The sequence below is a fragment of the Aplysia californica genome, unplaced genomic scaffold, assembly GCF_000002075.1.
Source record: "Aplysia californica isolate F4 #8 unplaced genomic scaffold, AplCal3.0 scaffold00115, whole genome shotgun sequence".
Taxonomy (NCBI): Eukaryota; Metazoa; Mollusca; class Gastropoda; order Aplysiida; family Aplysiidae; genus Aplysia; species Aplysia californica.
The window spans coordinates 1,394,460-1,413,315 of record NW_004797385.1 but is presented as its reverse complement, the minus strand read 5'-3'; the positions used below and the strand labels follow the sequence as shown (position 1 = coordinate 1,413,315).

Sequence of the window (18,856 nt, the reverse complement as noted above, 5' to 3'; positions counted from 1 at the left end):
ACACCCACTACCCCTCTTTCCCACTCTCATCTCTTTCCCACTCTCATCTCATGGGACTCCAGAGACTTGAAATGAGTATTCTTCACAAGTGAAGTCATTTCCGTGTGCATGTTTTAAGATTACTAATTAATAATGTTTCTTTTTTGTGGTTTTTATTTCAGATATCATTTCATGGGTGTGAGGTGAAAGCAAGAGCGGCCGATCCTATTTGGTGTAAAGAGTATCATTGTCATCTTCATTGTGTATTTGTGATATCGGGACTTAAAAAGAATAAATGTTGTTTTAATTTTCCACAAGTCTGAAGGCTGCTTTTTTAAAGATACTTCTTGATAAGTTCTTGTACACGTTATGTATCATTGGCTCTGACTTTGAAAAGGTTGATTTTCTACAGAAATGTTCTTAAAAAAGTATGAAATGAAGATAGGTCCCTGAATGCCATACACATATGTCCATGAGTGCTTCAAGTTGTCTTGAACCGATGCTTCTTGTGCCATTTCGACTTTTGGACACTCTGCTATAGTAGGTCTCCCTTTCAGCACTATAAACTGCCAGATGGACACCATGGTCTTGGTTTGTGAGGCGGATTTCTGGAATATTTCTCTTCTTCAAATTTTCTTGCCCTCCGCAATATGAAAATATAATGAAAACCTTTAGCTATTGCTGTAGCATTTAGGTCACTTTTGGTGGCTGTCAATATGAAATTCTTACAGGTATTGGGGAGAATGAAATTAACTTGTGCTTCTGTTTGACAGCCGTACGGTATGAGAATTATGATACTGAATAAATGCTTTACTTTTTTAATCACATAATATTGTCCCCGTGGTTTTATACACCCCATATAATTTAGCAAAATTTGATCATTTTTTGCATGATTTCTGATTATTTTCCTTTATTATTCTTGGTTAAAATTAACAGATTCGCATAATTTCACATTTTTGGGCTCATTTTGCATAATTTTAGAATTTTTCTTGCATAAAACGACAGGGACAGATAAAAAGCCCAGAGTGAAGCCCACAAGCAATGCTCGTTCACCAGTGAAAGTGAAGCTTTTAAATTTGCTCAAAATGAGGAAAACTTTCCTCACCAGAATTGGTCTGACTGACTGGCCAACGCAGAGGCCTCAGGTCGTCGTAATCGTAATCCTTATTTCTTTTGTGTCTCTTGGGAAACGTTATCCTGTGCTAGTCAGTGTCAGACAATGACAGATGAACGGGTCGAAAGAATCGTAGACTGTTCTCTAATCAGTGATACAATCCAGTAGTTCTTGAGGCCGGTGAATTCATTTGCTATGATAATAGAATAGATAGCATTTGTATAGCGCAAATCCCCGCTCAACAGCAAGCTCTATGCACCTCACAATCTATACTATTACCCCAGCAGACCTGAGAGCATTCTGAAACAACACAAACTTCCTGGGAAGCATACAGTGCAAGCTGCCGTTTATAGGCGTGAAAACACTAACACAGTGACAAGATCTTTCGCTGTCTATGGCCAGGTACCCTTTCTCACCTAGATGAAGTGAGGAAAATTCGTATAAAGTGCCTTTCCCAAGGACACAACGTCGGGCCCGCAGCTCGAACCCCCGAACCTGCAACCTCACGATTACACGTCCAGTAGCCTAACCACTAGACCACCGACAACCTCACGATTACACGTCCAGTAGCCTAACCACTAGACCACCGACAACCTCACGATTACACGTCCAGTAGCCTAACCACTAGACCACCGACAACCTCACGATTACACGTCCAGTAGCCTAACCACTAGACCACCGACACCTCGTACAAATCTTTGGTTTTTTTCTTGTTGGTGTTTATTATACACCTCCATTGGAACAATTTGGATCATTTAGGAGGCAGGCTTCAGATTCTGCCTGCAGGGGCCGTCCAGGGCTGGGAGGGGTATTATATCTATCTAACATAACATCCCGGGCTGAGAGGGGTATTGTATCTGTCTAATATAACATCCCGGGCTGAGAGGGGTATTGTATCTATCTAATATAACATCCCGGGCTGAGAGGGGTATTGTATCTATCTAATATAACATCCTGGGCTGAGAGGGGTATTGTATCTAAATAATCTAATATATAACATCCCAGCAGTAAGAATGACACTCGATAAAAAAAATTTCAAGTCTCCTGCATGCAACAGCGAAGTGCCTAACGGCTACACCACATACCAAATAGGCTGGTGGTCTAAGATTCAATTTTGCTCTGTCTGAGGTTGCGTTGAAAGCAAAGATTTTAGATTGATAGTCATTGAAAGATTTAATTCTCTGGGGATTTCCGTCCTTGACAACATATCTAGCAAGCAATTTGATTTGAAAATTAAACATGAATGGGGTGCTATTGTGTATGCTGAGCGATTTGAATTCGAGACAATTGAGAGGGAAAATTTGACGAGGTTTTTCGAGACAAGCTGTTCCGAGTTCAATAATCTGTATGGGTGTCGGAGAAAAGTGTGTTGCCTAGACAAAGAAAACACAGCAGTTCAGGGTGGCATCGGTAGCCTAGTGGTTACGCTACCAGACCCATAATTGTCAGATTGCGGGTGCTGTGGTTGGACGTGTCCTTGGGAAAGGTGCTTTACACAAATTTCCCATTTGGCTTGTTCCTTTCCGAGATGGACGTCAAACATGGAGGTCCCATCTCTTAAAAAATAGCCTAATACTAATAGTGTTGGTAGGGACATTAACAGTTAAGTCGGGAAAGGCAAATTGTACAAGTACAAGCTATCCGAGAGTTTGGATTTTGAGCATATGAGTAGTTATCTGTGCCCCGATAATATTAAAAACGACAGAACTACCACATGTAAAATGTACAAGTTCTCACCATTTATTGTACAAAATACATCCTGTACTATGTACACACAGATTATGTTCATGTAGGAGAGTTTTAAAAACCTAAATTCACATTTTCCAGCACAGAACATCGTAAAACAATGTAGACAGTCACCAAATGTACAAATAGTCCACAAAACAACCTTGAGCCTGTCCTATCTGCTACTACTAGAGCATTTTTTGAGTGGCAGGTGGATAAAACTGTACAACTATATCATTATATAAGATTTAGACCACGGTATATAGGCCTACATCAAATACAGTGCTTTCCATGGAGAATGCACCTTACAAGACTTGTATTTTAAGAGTTAGTCAGAGGGCAAAGGTTTACACAAAATGCAACCATACAATACAAAAGTAACATTAATAGAAATTCTCGTTCAATACTTGTACTGGCATTAGACGTACAAGAAACAGTCATGGTGTGTCATTCATAATCACACCACGCACAGCATCCAGATACCCGTAAAAAAGGTGAGTGCACCTTGATAGAAAGCTGACATACTTGGCAACATCATACGTCATATTTAAAGAAATCTTAAAATAATTTACAGCAACAGGAAGAAAAGGACAAAAAAAATGAAGACTTCTCAGATTAAGTTCTCAGATTCTCTGTACAAAATGATACAGAATTTTCTAAAGTGGTAAAAACCTTCCACGCACAATTAAAAACTAAAAGAAAATTGTCTTTACAGTACAAGTTTACTGATTTTTAATTGACTTATGTCAAACAAAGAGCATACAGTTCCGCAAAACATGCTTATATACACTTATAATATCATGCAATTTGCCTTAATTTTCAAGGGTGACAGTTAAACTATTGCCATTGGTAGCATGGCCTACCAGCTAAAATTCTAAAGGCAAACAAATTCTTCACTTCAATCAAATAGAAAGTCATAAATTTCTAAAGGCTCATATTGAGTCATAATTCATAATATGACTTATGAACTGTACTTTTATCTCAGGCATGTATATCAAAGAGCTATTCATTATTTAAAAAATCACAGATCTCACTCATTTCATTAAAATTTGCATATATATATATATTTGAATTTGACCTAGTCTTGATATACTAGAACTAGAAACACAGAGCACCTGCTTTCTGCTCCCAGACTTGACATTGACCAATCGAAGACATACTCGTCATATGAATGAATCCATAATCTACACCAGGATGTCGATGAACCTTCAACTCCTCTAGGGTAAACATCTGAGAGCAACTGTGGCACATTACAACCCTCATAATACAATCTTATGAGAACGGACTATTTCCCCTTTTCTAAAATTTAATTGTATCATAAGAATAATCTAATTTTTAACTAGAAGTAGAAGCAACAAACATGGGTTTATTTGATAGAATATATAAGATATGACCTCATGCTATTGCATACTTTTTTATTTGATAATCAAAGGGAAAAAACTGTTGAGAATAATTTAAGAGAGGTCAATGTTATAGCATAGTATACCATCAAATGATAGGTAGAAATTGTTCACCTTACTGTTCAGTCAGTTACATGTTGCATATATACATATACTGAAATCAAGCAGCCGTTTTCTTAAAATCTTAAGTAATCCCAAAGCCAGTAATAACAAACAGCCAGCTGCTAGACAACTGTGATTGCCTTCTTACCCAGCGCCTCGACTTTCCCCTCGTAAAAACCTTGACTCAAAACAAAAACCTTTTTCCCCCCACATCTTTAGTTTTTGTAAGTGTTTTACGGCACTTGCAACACAATAAAGCCGAAGATTAGAGGTGTTACAAGAGAGTAACATACACAAAAAAGACGGGAGGAGAGATCAGGACGATAGATGTTTGATAGGAAAGAAGGAGCAAACCACACCAGAGCACCCGCTAACCGCCCACTTTTCCCCCATCAAATACTGAACAAAGGAAGGGTCTAAAAGAATGCGTGTTGACTCGAAGAAGGACAGCAACAGACAGAAACAACAGCACCATTTTTTCTCTGCCACAGCTGATCATTCATTCATTGCTTCACAAATTTAAAACGCTAGAACTTTCCTCCCCAGACAGCTTGCCAGGTGAGTCCAGACAGTTTGTCTAGTGAGTCACTCGAAGTAAACTGTGTTGATCTCAAAGAACCTTGGCGAGGGAAGTTTGGACACGCGGTGGTTGAGATGCTTCACGAACCGCATGGTGTCCTTGTCTCTGTACACCAGCGCTAGAGAGTTCCCCACGGGGCCCACCGACAGCAGCTGGGGAACACAGAACAACAATGAACAGTTTAGGTCGTTTTAGTAGAGGGGTTTTTTGTTTAGTGGAGGTTTTGCTTTTTTGTTTTGTTTTGTGGGCAGTTCTCGTTCTACGGCGCTCACAACTGCATTGTAAGGTCATATGAGCGCCAGAAGATTAGAGGGGTTACAAGAGAGTAACAAACATAAAAAAAGAAGAAGGGGAAACAAGGATGATAGATGTTTGACAGGAAAGAAGGAGAAAACCACACCAGAGCACCCGCCAACCACCCACAGTTGAGGTTTTACAGCACTCGCAACTGCATAAGGCCATAAGAGCGCCAAGGGGTGGATGTCAACAGAGAAGTCTTTACAGGGAATCAGGCTTACTCTGCTCACCTCTCTAGCCTCAACAGCACAAAGTCTGCTTTGACTATCAAGGCACCCCGGAAATAGCGGATCACAAGAGTGTGACAAACATAAAAAAGGAGTAGTGGCAAAATGACGATAGTAAGGATGAGGAAAGAAAAAAGCAGCAGTTCCCTGTTGCAGTTCAGGTACAGTTATGAGCATGATATTGATGAATCAGCCCATTTACAATTACGGTTCTACGGTGCATAAGAATTCGAGATGTTAATGTCCCCCCCCCCTCCCTCGGGAATGGCCTAAGTGCACTTCAGTCAGTAACAATAACCAGTGAAAATTGACATATGGAGCCAACTGCTTAGTTTAAGACTCCGTTATACGCCACACGTCAGGTATGAGAGAGTTTTACACACAGGAGAAAAGGTATCCATCATGTCTCAGATTTTACCTTACATTCTTTGTAGTCAAAACGCTCTCATAGCGTCATTCATTTGTTAAAAAAGAAAAACACAAAATTGGCTATAAGGAGGGTAGAAGTAGATCTAATTAAACACCCAATGAATTTCGTCTCTCGAAATAGCCACGACGAGAGCCAGAGAAAGAGAAAGAGAGACAGCAAGCACTGTATGGTATGTATAACTAAGGGTAGGCCAATGACCACCACCTCAATACCGGTAGGTACACATGTTGGGCTGGCATACGGGGCACAGTTCAAGGAAAATTTCGACCCACTTGTCAATTTTGTCAACCATCCTTGATATAGCCTGAAATTCTTACACAACAAAATTCGTATCTATATATTATAGGACAAAAAGATTTCCACCTCCCACCAGTTTTGCTGTGTGCATGCTAGACCATTTCACAAAATAAAACGTCTTATTTTTCCAATTTTAATAGTTTTCTTAGATTTCAGGTAAAAACAGAAATACAAAAAGAAGTAAACCCAGCTCAAACTCACCTCATCATCCTCTCCTTTGGCAATGTAAGAAGTGTAGCCGCCATTTTCAAATGACCATTCTGAAAAAAAAAAAATTTTAATCAAGGAATGTGACATTGGGGATGCATTTGCTATACTATAAATTCATACCATTACATTTGCTATAGTTAAAATGGCCACATGTACATGTAATAAATGTTTGTTTTCCAATGCAGCGTAAGAAAAATACTTCAAAAAGAAGGTTTCCTTTTGCTACATCATAGGCCTATACCTGAACTCAATTGTATGTTAAGTAGTAGAAAACCACAAAGATTGAATAACTAGAATTAGATTGATGAAAAGGGTTGAACAAAATATGTCCGTGTGCCTAAAGAAAGGTACCAAAAGTCGGATTTTGACTATTTTGAGTGAAGGCTTGTACCTTGTAGGAAATTCAATGCTGAACACAGGGGTCTTTGGATTTTTTAAATATCTCAAGTACCGGTAGTTTTTGAGACATTGCACATTTTGCGAGGTAGGGTATAAAAATATAATTTTGAGAAAATGAGCTTTTAAGTTCAACAAACATGAGAACACGTACAAACTTAGAAAAACGATTTTTTAAATGTATTTATTCTTGGAAAATTAATTTCCAATTTGTCATTCAGTTGACATGGATATCATGAATGGAATTCCATGTTAAAACATAGCAGGGAAGAGAAAACTTGCTTCAACAATAGACTTTAACACCTTTCAAAAGCAGTTTTCATGATTGTTTTTGTTATACCCTGCCCTCTAAATTATTCAAAATAAAACATTCAGAAGTCAAATCAATGTAAACCCTTTGAGCACATTGTAAAAAAATGTTGGATGTATCATTTTTTTAACGAAAACACATTTTGATTAAAAAAAGTGATTTTTGTCGTTATCACCTGTAGCTCAAAATGGTCTGGGGTGACTTTTTGTACCTTTCTCTAGGCGCACACACATATAATGAAACGGGACCTACCTTTTCCACAGTCAATGTATAACATGGAATCCAGAGCGAAATCAAAAGCTTCCGAGTCTGTATCATGGGCCAGTGTGTAGCAGCCGTGCTCCCATTTCCGGACTTCACTTCTGTATCGTGGATTGCTCACTGAAAAAAAAACAACCAACAACACCAGGTATGCATTCATTTGTATTATCAGGTAAAGTTGAACCGTTCAAAACACACAATCTGGCCATACTGTCCTCACAATGATTCAGTGGTTAAAGGGGCTGCAGCCCCAGATATACTCTTTGTCGTCCCATCTCGCTGATCGGCCATGTTTACCACGGTTTACCACCCAGTTTCTTACGATTTCCCCCCAAATGCCTTTGCCTTTGATGGCAAGGGCTTTTATTCTATGAGCCTGAGTGATGACAAAGTGTTCAACTAAACCCACAGACAACTACAACACCTACCAATGTATAACTAAACCCACAGACAACTACAACACCTACCAATGTATAACTAAACCCACAGACAACTACAACACCTACCAATGTATAACTAAACCCACAGACAACTACAACACCTACCAATGTATAACTAAACCCACAGACAACTACAACACCTACCAATGTATAACTAAACCCACAGACAACTACAACACCTACCAATGTATAACTAAACCCACAGACAACTACAACACCTACCAATGTATAACTAAACCCACAGACAACTACAACACCTACCAATGTATAAGTCATAGTAACAAGTCTGGCAATGAGAGATTTGTGTGACCATCTTGGACAGGTTTTTGAGGCTGTTGGTTGATAAAATATAGAGGCCACAACCACGTTAGACAGATTGTTGACCTAAACAGCACTATTATTACATTGAAAAAAACCAACCCACACACACACAAAGGTGGAGGTGGAAAGTGGCCAGTTGTACAGAAAGTTTCTAAGCATGTTCCAGAGGTGGAAAGTGGCCAGTTGTACAGAAAGTTTCTAAGCATGTTCCAGAGGTGGAAAGTGGCCAGTTGTACAGAAAGTTTCTAAGCATGTTCCAGAGGTGGAAAGTGGCCAGTTGTACAGAAAGTTTCTAAGCATGTTCCAGAGGTGGAAAGTGGCCAGTTGTACAGAAAGTTTCTAAGCATGTTCCAGAGGTGGAAAGTGGCCAGTTGTACAGAAAGTTTCTAAGCATGTTCCAGAGGTGGAAAGTGGCCAGTTGTACAGAAGGTTTCTAAGCATGTTCCAGAGGTGGAAAGTGGCCAGTTGTACAGAAGGTTTCTAAGCATGTTCCAGAGGTGGAAAGTGGCCAGTTGTACAGAAGGTTTCTAAGCATGTTCCAGAGGTGGAAAGTGGCCAGTTGTACAGAAGGTTTCTAAGCATGTTCCACTCCAGTTCCCTCAGAAAAAAACAAGGGCAAAATCTAAAAATGTTGTTGCACCAAAAGGAAGATGCACGGAGAATCAAATCTCAAAGTTCCTGTTAAGCCTGATCAAACGTCAGCTCACGAGTAGATGGCAGCCTGCCCAATGCTCCAGGCACTTAGAAGGTTCTTGTTCTTGTTTCAGGAAGCAACATCCCTGCACTCCGGACATGTCCATTGATGCTCCGTTGCTCTCTCCAAAATGTCGCCGAGGGTCTTTCTACTGATTGTGCCAGTGCACATCTGATTTGTAATGATCTCAGTCTTAATGGGATGAATGGCTACAGGACTCAGTAGTCGCTAACGTGAGTGTCAGGTAAGCGAGAGGGACTGCACCAGGTCTATGGACTCTGTAAAGACATATCTTGTCCCTTCCCTGGTATAGGGCTCTGCCAGGGTGACAGTTTTCTTCCCTACCATAGAAAAACCAAACTTAAAAGGAAAAGGTACAACCTTGGGCAGAGAGAACAAAATCTCTTTGGGAGCATGGAGGACATGCAGCGAACAGCAGCCTTCGCACTACAGACTGGGATGTCCATTTAGAGATGAACAAAAAATGAGAAGATGAAAACAAGTAGAGGGCAAACTTACCGTCTCCGTTCGACTTGGAGGATTCTCCGTTCCCATTCGAGGCTGCAGCGGCACCCTCCTCCCCCTCCGAGAGTGGCGCCAAGCTGTGCAGTTTGAGGCCTGTCAGGTTAGACAGGACCAGGAACACGGCGTCCGACTGTATGACCCGCAGGTACTCCGCCACGATCTGAGGCACGTCGCTTTTGTCAGCGACGTAGTAGTTCCTGGAACGTGGGCGACAAGAGTGATGTCAATGTCAGCAATAAGACAAACACACAAGCAAGAACAGACAGATATAGAAATTCATTCGTACCAACTGCAGTGAGGTTACTGAACACACAACACACAGTGCTACAAATGAAACACAGAGAGAGAGAGAGAGAGAGAGAGAGAGAGAGAGAGAGAGAGAGGGAGGGATAGAGAGAGAGAGAGAGGGAGGGAGGGAGAGAGAGAGAGAGAGAGAGAGAGAGAGAGGGAGAGGGAGGGAGAGAGAGAGAGAGAGAGAGAGAGAGAGAGAGAGAAAGGGAGGGAGAGAGAGAGAGAGAGAGACAGACAGAGAGAGAGAATGTTTTACGGAACGGGTTGTCCCAGCACGTGAGACATGTATTTACTTGGCCTAATGTCCTGTCTTGTTGTGCGTTTGCGTGAGTGCACCTTTAAGTCTAACTTTTTTAACGTCTACTGCCATTGTTAACGACCAAGACAAATTTCTCCCCGCGAGATGAATAAAGATTGTCATTGTCACTGTTAAACCGCTCTTAGAACAGACATTTCCGCTGTAAGCTCACAAAAACACCTTTTTTTTTTCATTTTGGCGGCAAAAATTTTTATTTGCTAACTTGAAAGCCAGATCAGTAACCCTAATTGTGTGAAAAAAAATTAAAAAGTGAAACTGTAACTATTTTTGAATAAATTAGAATTCAAATTTCGGAAGCACTCTTTTTCTACAGTTACGCTGACAAAAAACCTCCTATTCTCGAAACTGCTGGGAATAAAGAAAGGTGTTTTCTCAGTTTACGGCAGATTTGATCTGAAGCAATTTTTATACAAAATGCCTTCAATTTTATATTCAGAAAAAAACATAAGTCAAAAATCTGAACAGGTTTAAGTGAAGCTCAAAGATTTCCAAAACGCTACCTTTTATTTGCAGGTCCGAGTAATTTCCACCTGACAGTCGAGTCTTGTAAAGCTAGCATCAACTCATCATACTTCTCCACCTGTGGAACAGGAAAATCATCGTTAAAACGGGTTATATTTTTACTATACTATAAACTATAAGGGGCGGAGAAAAGAATACGCATCATTACAGCCGTCACGACGGATGTAGTGGATTCGGTACAACCGTTTCAATGTTATTGAGTTTGTGTTACATCGGTGCATGTTCCACGGAAACAGATCGCTACGTCTGAAGACCTTTACAACCGACATCGCTACAAGTGGAGTGGACTGTACACAGTAGGCTACACCCTAAATTGCATAACCAGAACCTTTCAAAACTTGAAAGAAAAAAAACAACATATGTTTTTCGTACCAGTAGCCTTTAGCTCGGCCATAGCTTTAAAAAAAACAACCTACGGTGAAATTAGTCAAGAGAACTTTTAATTTTTTTTTATGAGAGACAAACAGGGGCTAAGTACGATTTAAAGACAATGATCGTGGATAATGCAGAAACAGTGATAAATCTGTGGAAGTAACGAAAACATCAGGCAATATAAGCCTGAGGAAGAAATGACAAACACAGACAGGTAAATCTGAAAACAAACTCACATAAAATCTTGACATAACAAATTTTATCGGCAGAACTAACAACAAAAACAACACTGTAACAATAAGAAGCAAACCGGCCCCCACCTGCAGGAAGTCGGTGAGCTCAATCTCCGAGTCCTGCTCAAACCTGTGCCTGATGTCACTCTGAACCTCCGGGGCCAAGTACAGCGGGTTGAACCACGAGTAAAAAATCTCTTCCTATCGAAATAGAGAAACGTAACAAGAAAGTCTAGTATTACGTATAGTACAATGTATTACCGTCACGGAAAGTAATAACTGCACAAGCCTTGCCTTCAACACATAAGATAAGATAAAACAAAATAAGATAAGATAATACAAAATAGGACAAGACAAGATAAAACAAAATAAGATAAGATAATACAAAATAGGATAAGATAAGATAAATCTTTATTGTCTATAAAGTAAAAATGACAGCACAAAGAGGCCAATTAGAGTGAAATATATTGTTAAAAAGGATCCCTAATAGAAGTTTAGTGTTAGTTTTAGTAAGAGTTTTACGGCACTTGCACCACAATAAGGTCATATAAGTGACCAAGATTAGAGGTGTTACAAGAGAGTAACAAACACAAAAAAGAAGGAATTTAGATAAAGACGACAGATGTTCGATAGGAAAGAAGGAGCAAACCGCACCAGAGCACCCGCTAACCACCTACTGACGTACCTCAATGCTGCCGTATGGCAATGCAGGCGGAAGACTGTCTACGTAAGGCTGTGGGCGGGCCAGCGGAGGGCCATGGAACCATCCACTAATAGACAGTCTGGTCTTGTCTTCTGACAGAACCTCGGCCACCTGGAAAAGAAAAAAAGAAACATTGTAAAACTTTATGTATCTCTGTCATTGCAAACCAGTTGTAAAACTTTATGTATCTCTGTCATTGCAAACCAGTTGTAAAACTTTATGTATCTCTGTCATTGCAAACCAGTCTTAATTCATACTATGTTATATGACAAACGTTAACACTGCACAGATCGGTGACATATGTAATGCCCTACACATCCTAACCTTTTCCACTTAAAAAACAAATAAACAAATCACGTCTTAGAGTGTGTTGAGAACTGGAAATTTGAGAAGTATTTCTTCATTTTTCAAAGCCACCATTCACATCAAGCATAAATCACTTCATCCCAGTTCTTCTTAGGCATACAACTCCCAGCCCTGAATTTTTTCGAGAGCATCATCTTCTCTAGGCTCAAATTCATCTGTGAACATGGACAAAAATATTCCTTTTCATCCCCTTCCTGCAGAAACAGAACTAGTTTCAAAAAGTCGACGTTGATCTCTCCACTGTCCCCTTTAGGCATTTTAGCAAAAGAAGATGAACTTGATCCAATCCAACTTCTTAGCTCACGCTGCACAAGAGGTCAGACAACCTCTCAGACGAAAATCCACGCTAATGATGACACTACTTACAGAGGATTCGATCAATAAAACATACAACGTCGCATATATGAGACATTCAGGCTTTTGGAAAATAATAATATAAGTTTGCAACATATGTATGTGTCACGACATAGTGGAATCAGGCGTTTGTCAATTTTTGGGCATGTAGAGTTATTGATATCACCCTAAAGCTTGTTAATTTGTCGAGCTTTCAGTGAAAAAATTAGCCACCTACCTTCAATGGAAGTCGAGATATTTGCGATTAAAGGAGGTGGGGGTCAACTAGTCTCACAGGTAAAATTAGAAAATGGCCGCCAAAGTTTGGTATTTCCAAAGCTTTAGAGTCTTTGGAAACTGTAAATTTACATTTTCTGTGCCTTTAATCAAAGTTTTCAGAAAACCCAGATAGCAACTTATTTTCAAATGTATAAAAGATGTTGAGCCAGAAAATGAAAATTCAACAAAAATTTCCAAATGTGAAAAAAATATATGCCATTTCTTAGATTTCATTATTTAGACAAGCGCCTGATTTCACCACGATGCCTCACATATCTGTGTGTAACAATTAGGGCGAGTGAGATAACATATTCCACAAGGGGAGTGAAAATAAAAACAAGAGGAATTAAAATAACAGTACCTGTAAATGAAGGGGGAAGATTAAGCTTGTCACGGTAGTCAGTTTCGTACCTTACTCTTTTTTAATCACGGGACGTAAGCCCACCGTATGCCATGGGCTTTTTGTTAACGTTACTCACTCCGGGGACCAACATAAGAAGTCCGACACTGCACCTGGGCTCATTTGATTGCTTGGTGTCGTGTGTGTTCGTCTCTCCCGTTCACAGTCGTGTGTATATACTAACATTACAAAGCTACAGTGGCAAAATAAAATCAGACAACGCTTATTCCTAAAGACAAACAAGGTAGCCTACCTGATGAAATGACTTTGATGAAACTTCAAAGAAGAGGAAGTTGTTTCTCTTTGGAACAATCGACTTGACAACGTCTCTCGGCTGAGCATGTTCTGAGAGGGAAATACAAAGTAAAACACACAGTTGTTGTTGTTGTTGTTGTTGTTGTTATCGATCCAGCAACAGCTGGGCTCTCGCCCTAAAACAAACAGTAAAACACATCATTTTCATGGACAAACAAAAAATATTGAGGGTAGACATTCCCCCATCATATCTACTGTGAAAATTATCTCACAAAGTTTGTTTTGTTTTTTGACTAGTAGTCAGATGTTAAGAAACAACTTTACTTTACTTTACTTTTCCAATCCAGCGGCTACCTGAGTTCTAGCCCTTGTGGTACCAAACAACAAAATTTCAATTTGTTCTTGAATGTCAATCAGCCGAGACACAAAAAGCGAGAAGAGGCGTGAACCTACCATCTATGTCAAACAGGTCAAGGGCGCCGCCGTCCACAGAAGACCAGGACTCGGGAACAAGGTAGTAGATGAAGGCCACTCTCCGTTCCTCCAGCTCGTCGTCATGACACAACAGAACGTCTGAAAAAAAAAATTTTTATAATTAAAAATACACACCAAAATCTATAAATATATAATGCACTTGCGTTGTGAAAGATCAATAATCAAAACCATTAGAAAAAGACAAGTGAAATTCTTTGGCCACCTGAATAGATCAAATAGACTAGAGAAACTGCTGCTGTGAGGAAAGATAGAGAGAAAGAAAAGCAGAAGAAAAAATACAAAGAACAACGTACACAGATGGCCTGAACAACTTTGCAACGAATAACACAAAGAAAGAGAAAAACCAAGTGGATCAGGAAGACAGACAACAGGAAGGAACAGGAATTATTTCACTACAGAGTAAAGAGAATGATCATTTTTCAATTATAGTAAATATACCTGTGTACTTATACTGTGAGCAAAATAAATCTATCTTTGAGTTGAGAGGGATTCCCGTGACATCAGTTAAGAAGTTCCTGACCGACTCACAAATTGTCCTGTAGAGTAGAAAAAATAACAAAAATCATTGAAAAGTACTTTTCCATGGTCTACCTATTTCCGAGAACTCTCAATAGTTTTTTAAGTTGACATTATCGAAACAAAATCTACTTCCCCCACTCATGAAGGAAGACAAAATATGAACATAACAATGTAGAATGACTGCACAGATGAAAAGTCAAAAATATCAACGGCAGATGGAAAATCAGTCTATTTGAATGAATACTGACCGTACTGTTCTTTAAAGGCTTGCTGGTGGCTGTAACTTCATTAAAGGCAATCTCTTCATGCAGTTACAATTTTATTTTTTTACGAAAAGATACCTAAACTCTTTTTGGTTTGACAGATAACAAAAATTGGAGGACATACCTGGTCTTCAACTTATGCTCAGTAACAGAAACACTCACAAAAGATAGATAATAGAGCAATTTAAGGTTTACAGCAACAACAAAAATCACCTGAAAGTGGAGATAGTAGAAGATTTGCTGTGGTTCAGATCTCGACTCTGAAAGAAAAAAGAAGTTAATGGTGAATCTAAAGCATGCACGACCAAAGACAAAAATAAATAGTGCCCCCTAGAGAGGTAAAACTCAATAGTTGACTACAGGCACAGATAAAATAAGTAGCCTACAGTGAAAAATGAAAAAAAAAGCACAAAAAGCTGTATCACATGAACCTTGAAAATGACATGAAACCAAGCCATGAAAAGTCTCCTGTAAACATTAGCAACTTATCTTTCAACATAACATCTGTAATTATAGTAATTATATCATCCTTAAAAAATTGACACAAGGAGACAAATACAGCAACACTCAGCACACACACTGTAATAACCAGAAGCTAGTATATCAAAGCAGAAATTCAGATTTTTTATTATCATTTATTCAAGAAGCTTCCTTTTAGCAAAATCCATTCTTCTTCTTCCTCGTTCTCGATGACAGCAGCTAGACAGTCAAGTCCGATTTCGCGTACAAACTGTGTAGTTCGCTTCAAGCAAAATCCACGATTGGACATATCAACTATTCTATTACTAAGCTGAAAGAATCCCCCACTTTACCTGCGAGAACTTGTATAGGTCATTGTTCTTGTCACGGAGCGGGAGAGCCAAAAGAGCTGACTCTAAATCAGTGACATACTCCGGTTTGGAAATGAAGTTGGGCAACACACAATGGCGGAAAGGTTCACAACTCAGCTTGACACCAGACACTTCTGAAAACAAAAGGGAAATTTTGATGAATTTTTCATCACAAGATACACCTCCATACAAATTCAGGAAAGCACCAGAAAGTCTGAGAAAGCCTTTTCTTGATCAAATATATTCCCAAGGAGCAATGTTTTTGACAAGAGTTCTTGAAGTGTGTACAACTTTGAGAACTAAATTCATTGAACAAGAATTGCTGAGATTTGCAAAAAAAAGATAATAACACAAATTGATACAAAAAAACAACAAACAAACAAAAAGGAAAAAATTGAAAAAGGGTTGGGGGTGCTGTGGATGAGAGCGGAGGAAAGAAAAAACTGAAAATCAACAATCGGCGATGAAACCAAGTAACGTAGCCCAAAGGGCGCTATGCGGTAAAGCGGGCCCGCCACAGTGAGACCAGGTCAACTGGTGAAGGAAACCCCGGAGGACGACAAATATAGATGGAGGAAATATGTGATCTACATATCTAGGCTATATTTGGGCCAATCACAGAGGAGTGCTAGATTGCTCGCTGTAGCTTCATGAACAGAGGTTTAGAGGCAAGACTAAGACAGGAGGTGGGGATTAACATTAAAGGAGCTTTTTTTCCAATATAAAACAATCTTTCTTTGTTTCGAAAAAAGTATGATATGTCCATAAATCAAAGTCGTCTCACATGTGAAATCAGTGTCTGTGTTGTAGCGGAGGCCCTTCGTCTTCACAGCTGGACGCAAAGGACAATTGAATTCCCATGAGAAAAAAACTTTTAGATTTTAGAGTCTCCATTTAATTTGTCTGCTGGTGTGACATGTCTCCCTCAGCAGAGTCGAACCCCTTCACCAAAATGATTTAAGTAGAGTCACTGACGGTGTAAAATTTCTACATCTGTCGAACTGTGCCTGCGGTAAGATACTCGAACTAGAGATCCCTTGAACTACCCAGGCCAGTCCCGATGAATTTGAGCTATCCGTGTTAAACTGTATCATGTACTAGATCTAGATCTTAATCTAATAATCTCCTCTAGAGACTTCCAATCTATAAATTTTGTGATAGATAAACTAAAGGTAGCGTCAATTGTGACCGGATCATCCGGTCGGAACTGACACTGCGTCAATTGTGACCGGATCATCACACATACACAGCAATTTCTCCGGTTCTAGAAATCGTTCGGGATTGTATGCTGGCATGTCGTTAGTTTCTTCCTCTGATTGGCTGCCGAGTTTCATTTATTTTCGTCCATGAGTTTTCCTGTAACTATACTAAGAAGAGATGAGTCACTTCTGATTCCGAGCGGCCCAAAAATTACCCCTCGCGCGGAGGACGATTTCCGGCCCAAGGCGCAGCAGGCGATTGGCATTGCTAGCCAAAGTCAACGGTAAGATTGAAGGATATGGGACCAGCGGATCAGGACTACTTTTGCCTATATTATAGATGTCTCGACAACCTTAGAAATTAATGATTTTCCCCAGTTTTTAATCTTTCTCAAGGAAATGGAAAATCTCAGACCGGAAGCCTGGATCTATTCATTAGCAGTTTGTCAGGGAGGAGACCCCCCCTGAACCCCCCCCCTCCCCTAATCCCTTCCTACGCCCCCCATTCTCGCGCAATAATTCGAGTGGTCCAGTAGGCTATTCTTCAATCTTCCCAAGTCAACTAGATCTAGCGAGGGAAGCCCCGGAAGACGACAAAAATAGATTCATAATACGTCTTCTATATTTGGGCCAGCAGCGTACGTCACCGGCTATGTCTCCGGTCACAATTGACGCAGTGTCAGTTCTGACTGGATGATCCGGTCACAATTGACACTCACTACCTAAACTTAAAACAGACTCACCATCAAGATATTCTGAAGAGCTCTGGAACGCCTTGGCCACAGAAGCTTGAACTCTTTCATTAAAAATAGAACCGTTGATATGTGAATGTCTGTGTTGGAGGAGTGGGGAATCAATAGCTGGCGATACTGTTGAAACGGTACTGCTTCCTCCACCCGGAGACTGGTCTGTAGCAATCGTCGAATTGAAACGTTCTTCAAGAACGTGTGCCTGGTCACGTCTGAAAGAATCACCTTCCTCGGAAGAAGTCAACGACAAAGCCATAGGTGGACTTCCACTTCTACTGATTTTCTGTGGAGGCTCCTGACTCTCTAAGGCTGCAAGACTTTCAATGCATGCTTTCTTTTTATTCATTGCGCCGAGCAATTTGAAACACGAAGCTCACTTAACACTTAATGTTTACAATCTCTCTCGCCGGGTCTGCCTGGAGTCGACCATGCGTTCTTGTTTACAACTTGCAACTGGATCACTTTGTCCCCAGATTGTTAGGCTAATTGGATATTTAGTCCGAAGCAGGACTAGACTTCAAATAATCAATAGCGTATTTCTTTCTCACTATCATTTTTGTAGACTCAAGTCATATTAGTATGTCTACTTTGTCGTACATAAGTCAAAGTTAACCAAAGACACTAAAGCGTACTTGAAGAAAAAAAAAACAACTAAGGTTTTTAAGAACAGCCGAGTTCATTATGTCGCCGCCCAACTTGGCAGGGAAAGTAATGAGCGCAACTGCCACATCAGGTTGCCAGACTAACTGTGAAATCTGAGTTTCCAACTTAAAATACCTCAACTTTTTAAACATTAATAGCCAAGGCTTACATAATTAAATTCTTTCTTTTCGAACTTTCACGGGGAACCTAAACAGCTTTATTCAGCAGAAGTTCTTGATATGCTGCCTATGAAGGATGAATAAAAATATAAGACAATGTGCCTTGGATTCGAAGAACTGCGGGGCTCAGAAGAAAAGTCGTATAGGCCCTATGGTCGTGTGAACGTCAAATTAGGGACGCGAAAGACCTGCAGCTGATACCATAACCAACACCCCTGTTGATATCTAAACTGAGGTAGGGAAAAATAGAGGCGAATTATAGGGCCTAAGAGATGGTCATGATTACTTCTGCAAGCATTCTTGCTTAGGGTATTTTATAATTACTAGTTTAACCATAATTAGAAAAGACGATTTTATAACGACTTCCCCCAACCCACAAAAACATGTAAAATAGTAAGTAGGCCACTAGAAAATGTCTCTCGTCCATCAAAAATATAAATTAGAATTAGCACATTAGAACTGGAACAAAATGAAAACCACGGAAAAATACAGAGTTAAAAGAGACAGAAAGGGATAGCAGAGAGAGGCAGGAGATGCCAGAGAGAAAGAGAGGGGAGAGGGGAGAGGGAGGAGAGAGAGAGAGAGAGAGAGAGAGAGAG

At 39.9% G+C, this 18,856-nt stretch overlaps 1 protein-coding gene and 1 long non-coding RNA gene across 2 annotated transcripts in view; one reads left to right on the top strand and one right to left on the bottom strand.

The window, feature by feature from the left end:
* Positions 1–804, top strand: part of LOC101856091 — a 2,257-nt gene extending 1,453 nt beyond the window's left edge. Inside the window, exon 2 of the long non-coding RNA XR_001184740.2 lies at positions 162–804. This is a non-coding gene — a long non-coding RNA (uncharacterized LOC101856091). The remainder of the gene's footprint in view (positions 1–161) is intronic.
* A 3,818-nt stretch (positions 805–4,622) lies between these two features.
* LOC101855862 (prolyl 3-hydroxylase OGFOD1) lies at positions 4,623–18,055 on the bottom strand. Its single transcript, XM_005095859.3, has 13 exons — positions 17,431–18,055; positions 15,471–15,622; positions 14,872–14,918; positions 14,315–14,412; positions 13,835–13,954; positions 13,380–13,471; positions 11,731–11,859; positions 11,133–11,246; positions 10,419–10,498; positions 9,303–9,505; positions 7,320–7,448; positions 6,353–6,411; positions 4,623–5,052 (listed from the first exon to the last, which is right to left on the bottom strand). Exons 1-13 carry the CDS (start codon positions 17,780–17,782, stop codon positions 4,906–4,908), a joined length of 1,722 nt encoding a protein of 573 aa, XP_005095916.1. The 5' UTR covers positions 17,783–18,055; the 3' UTR covers positions 4,623–4,905.
* Positions 18,056–18,856: the final 801 nt, after the last annotated feature.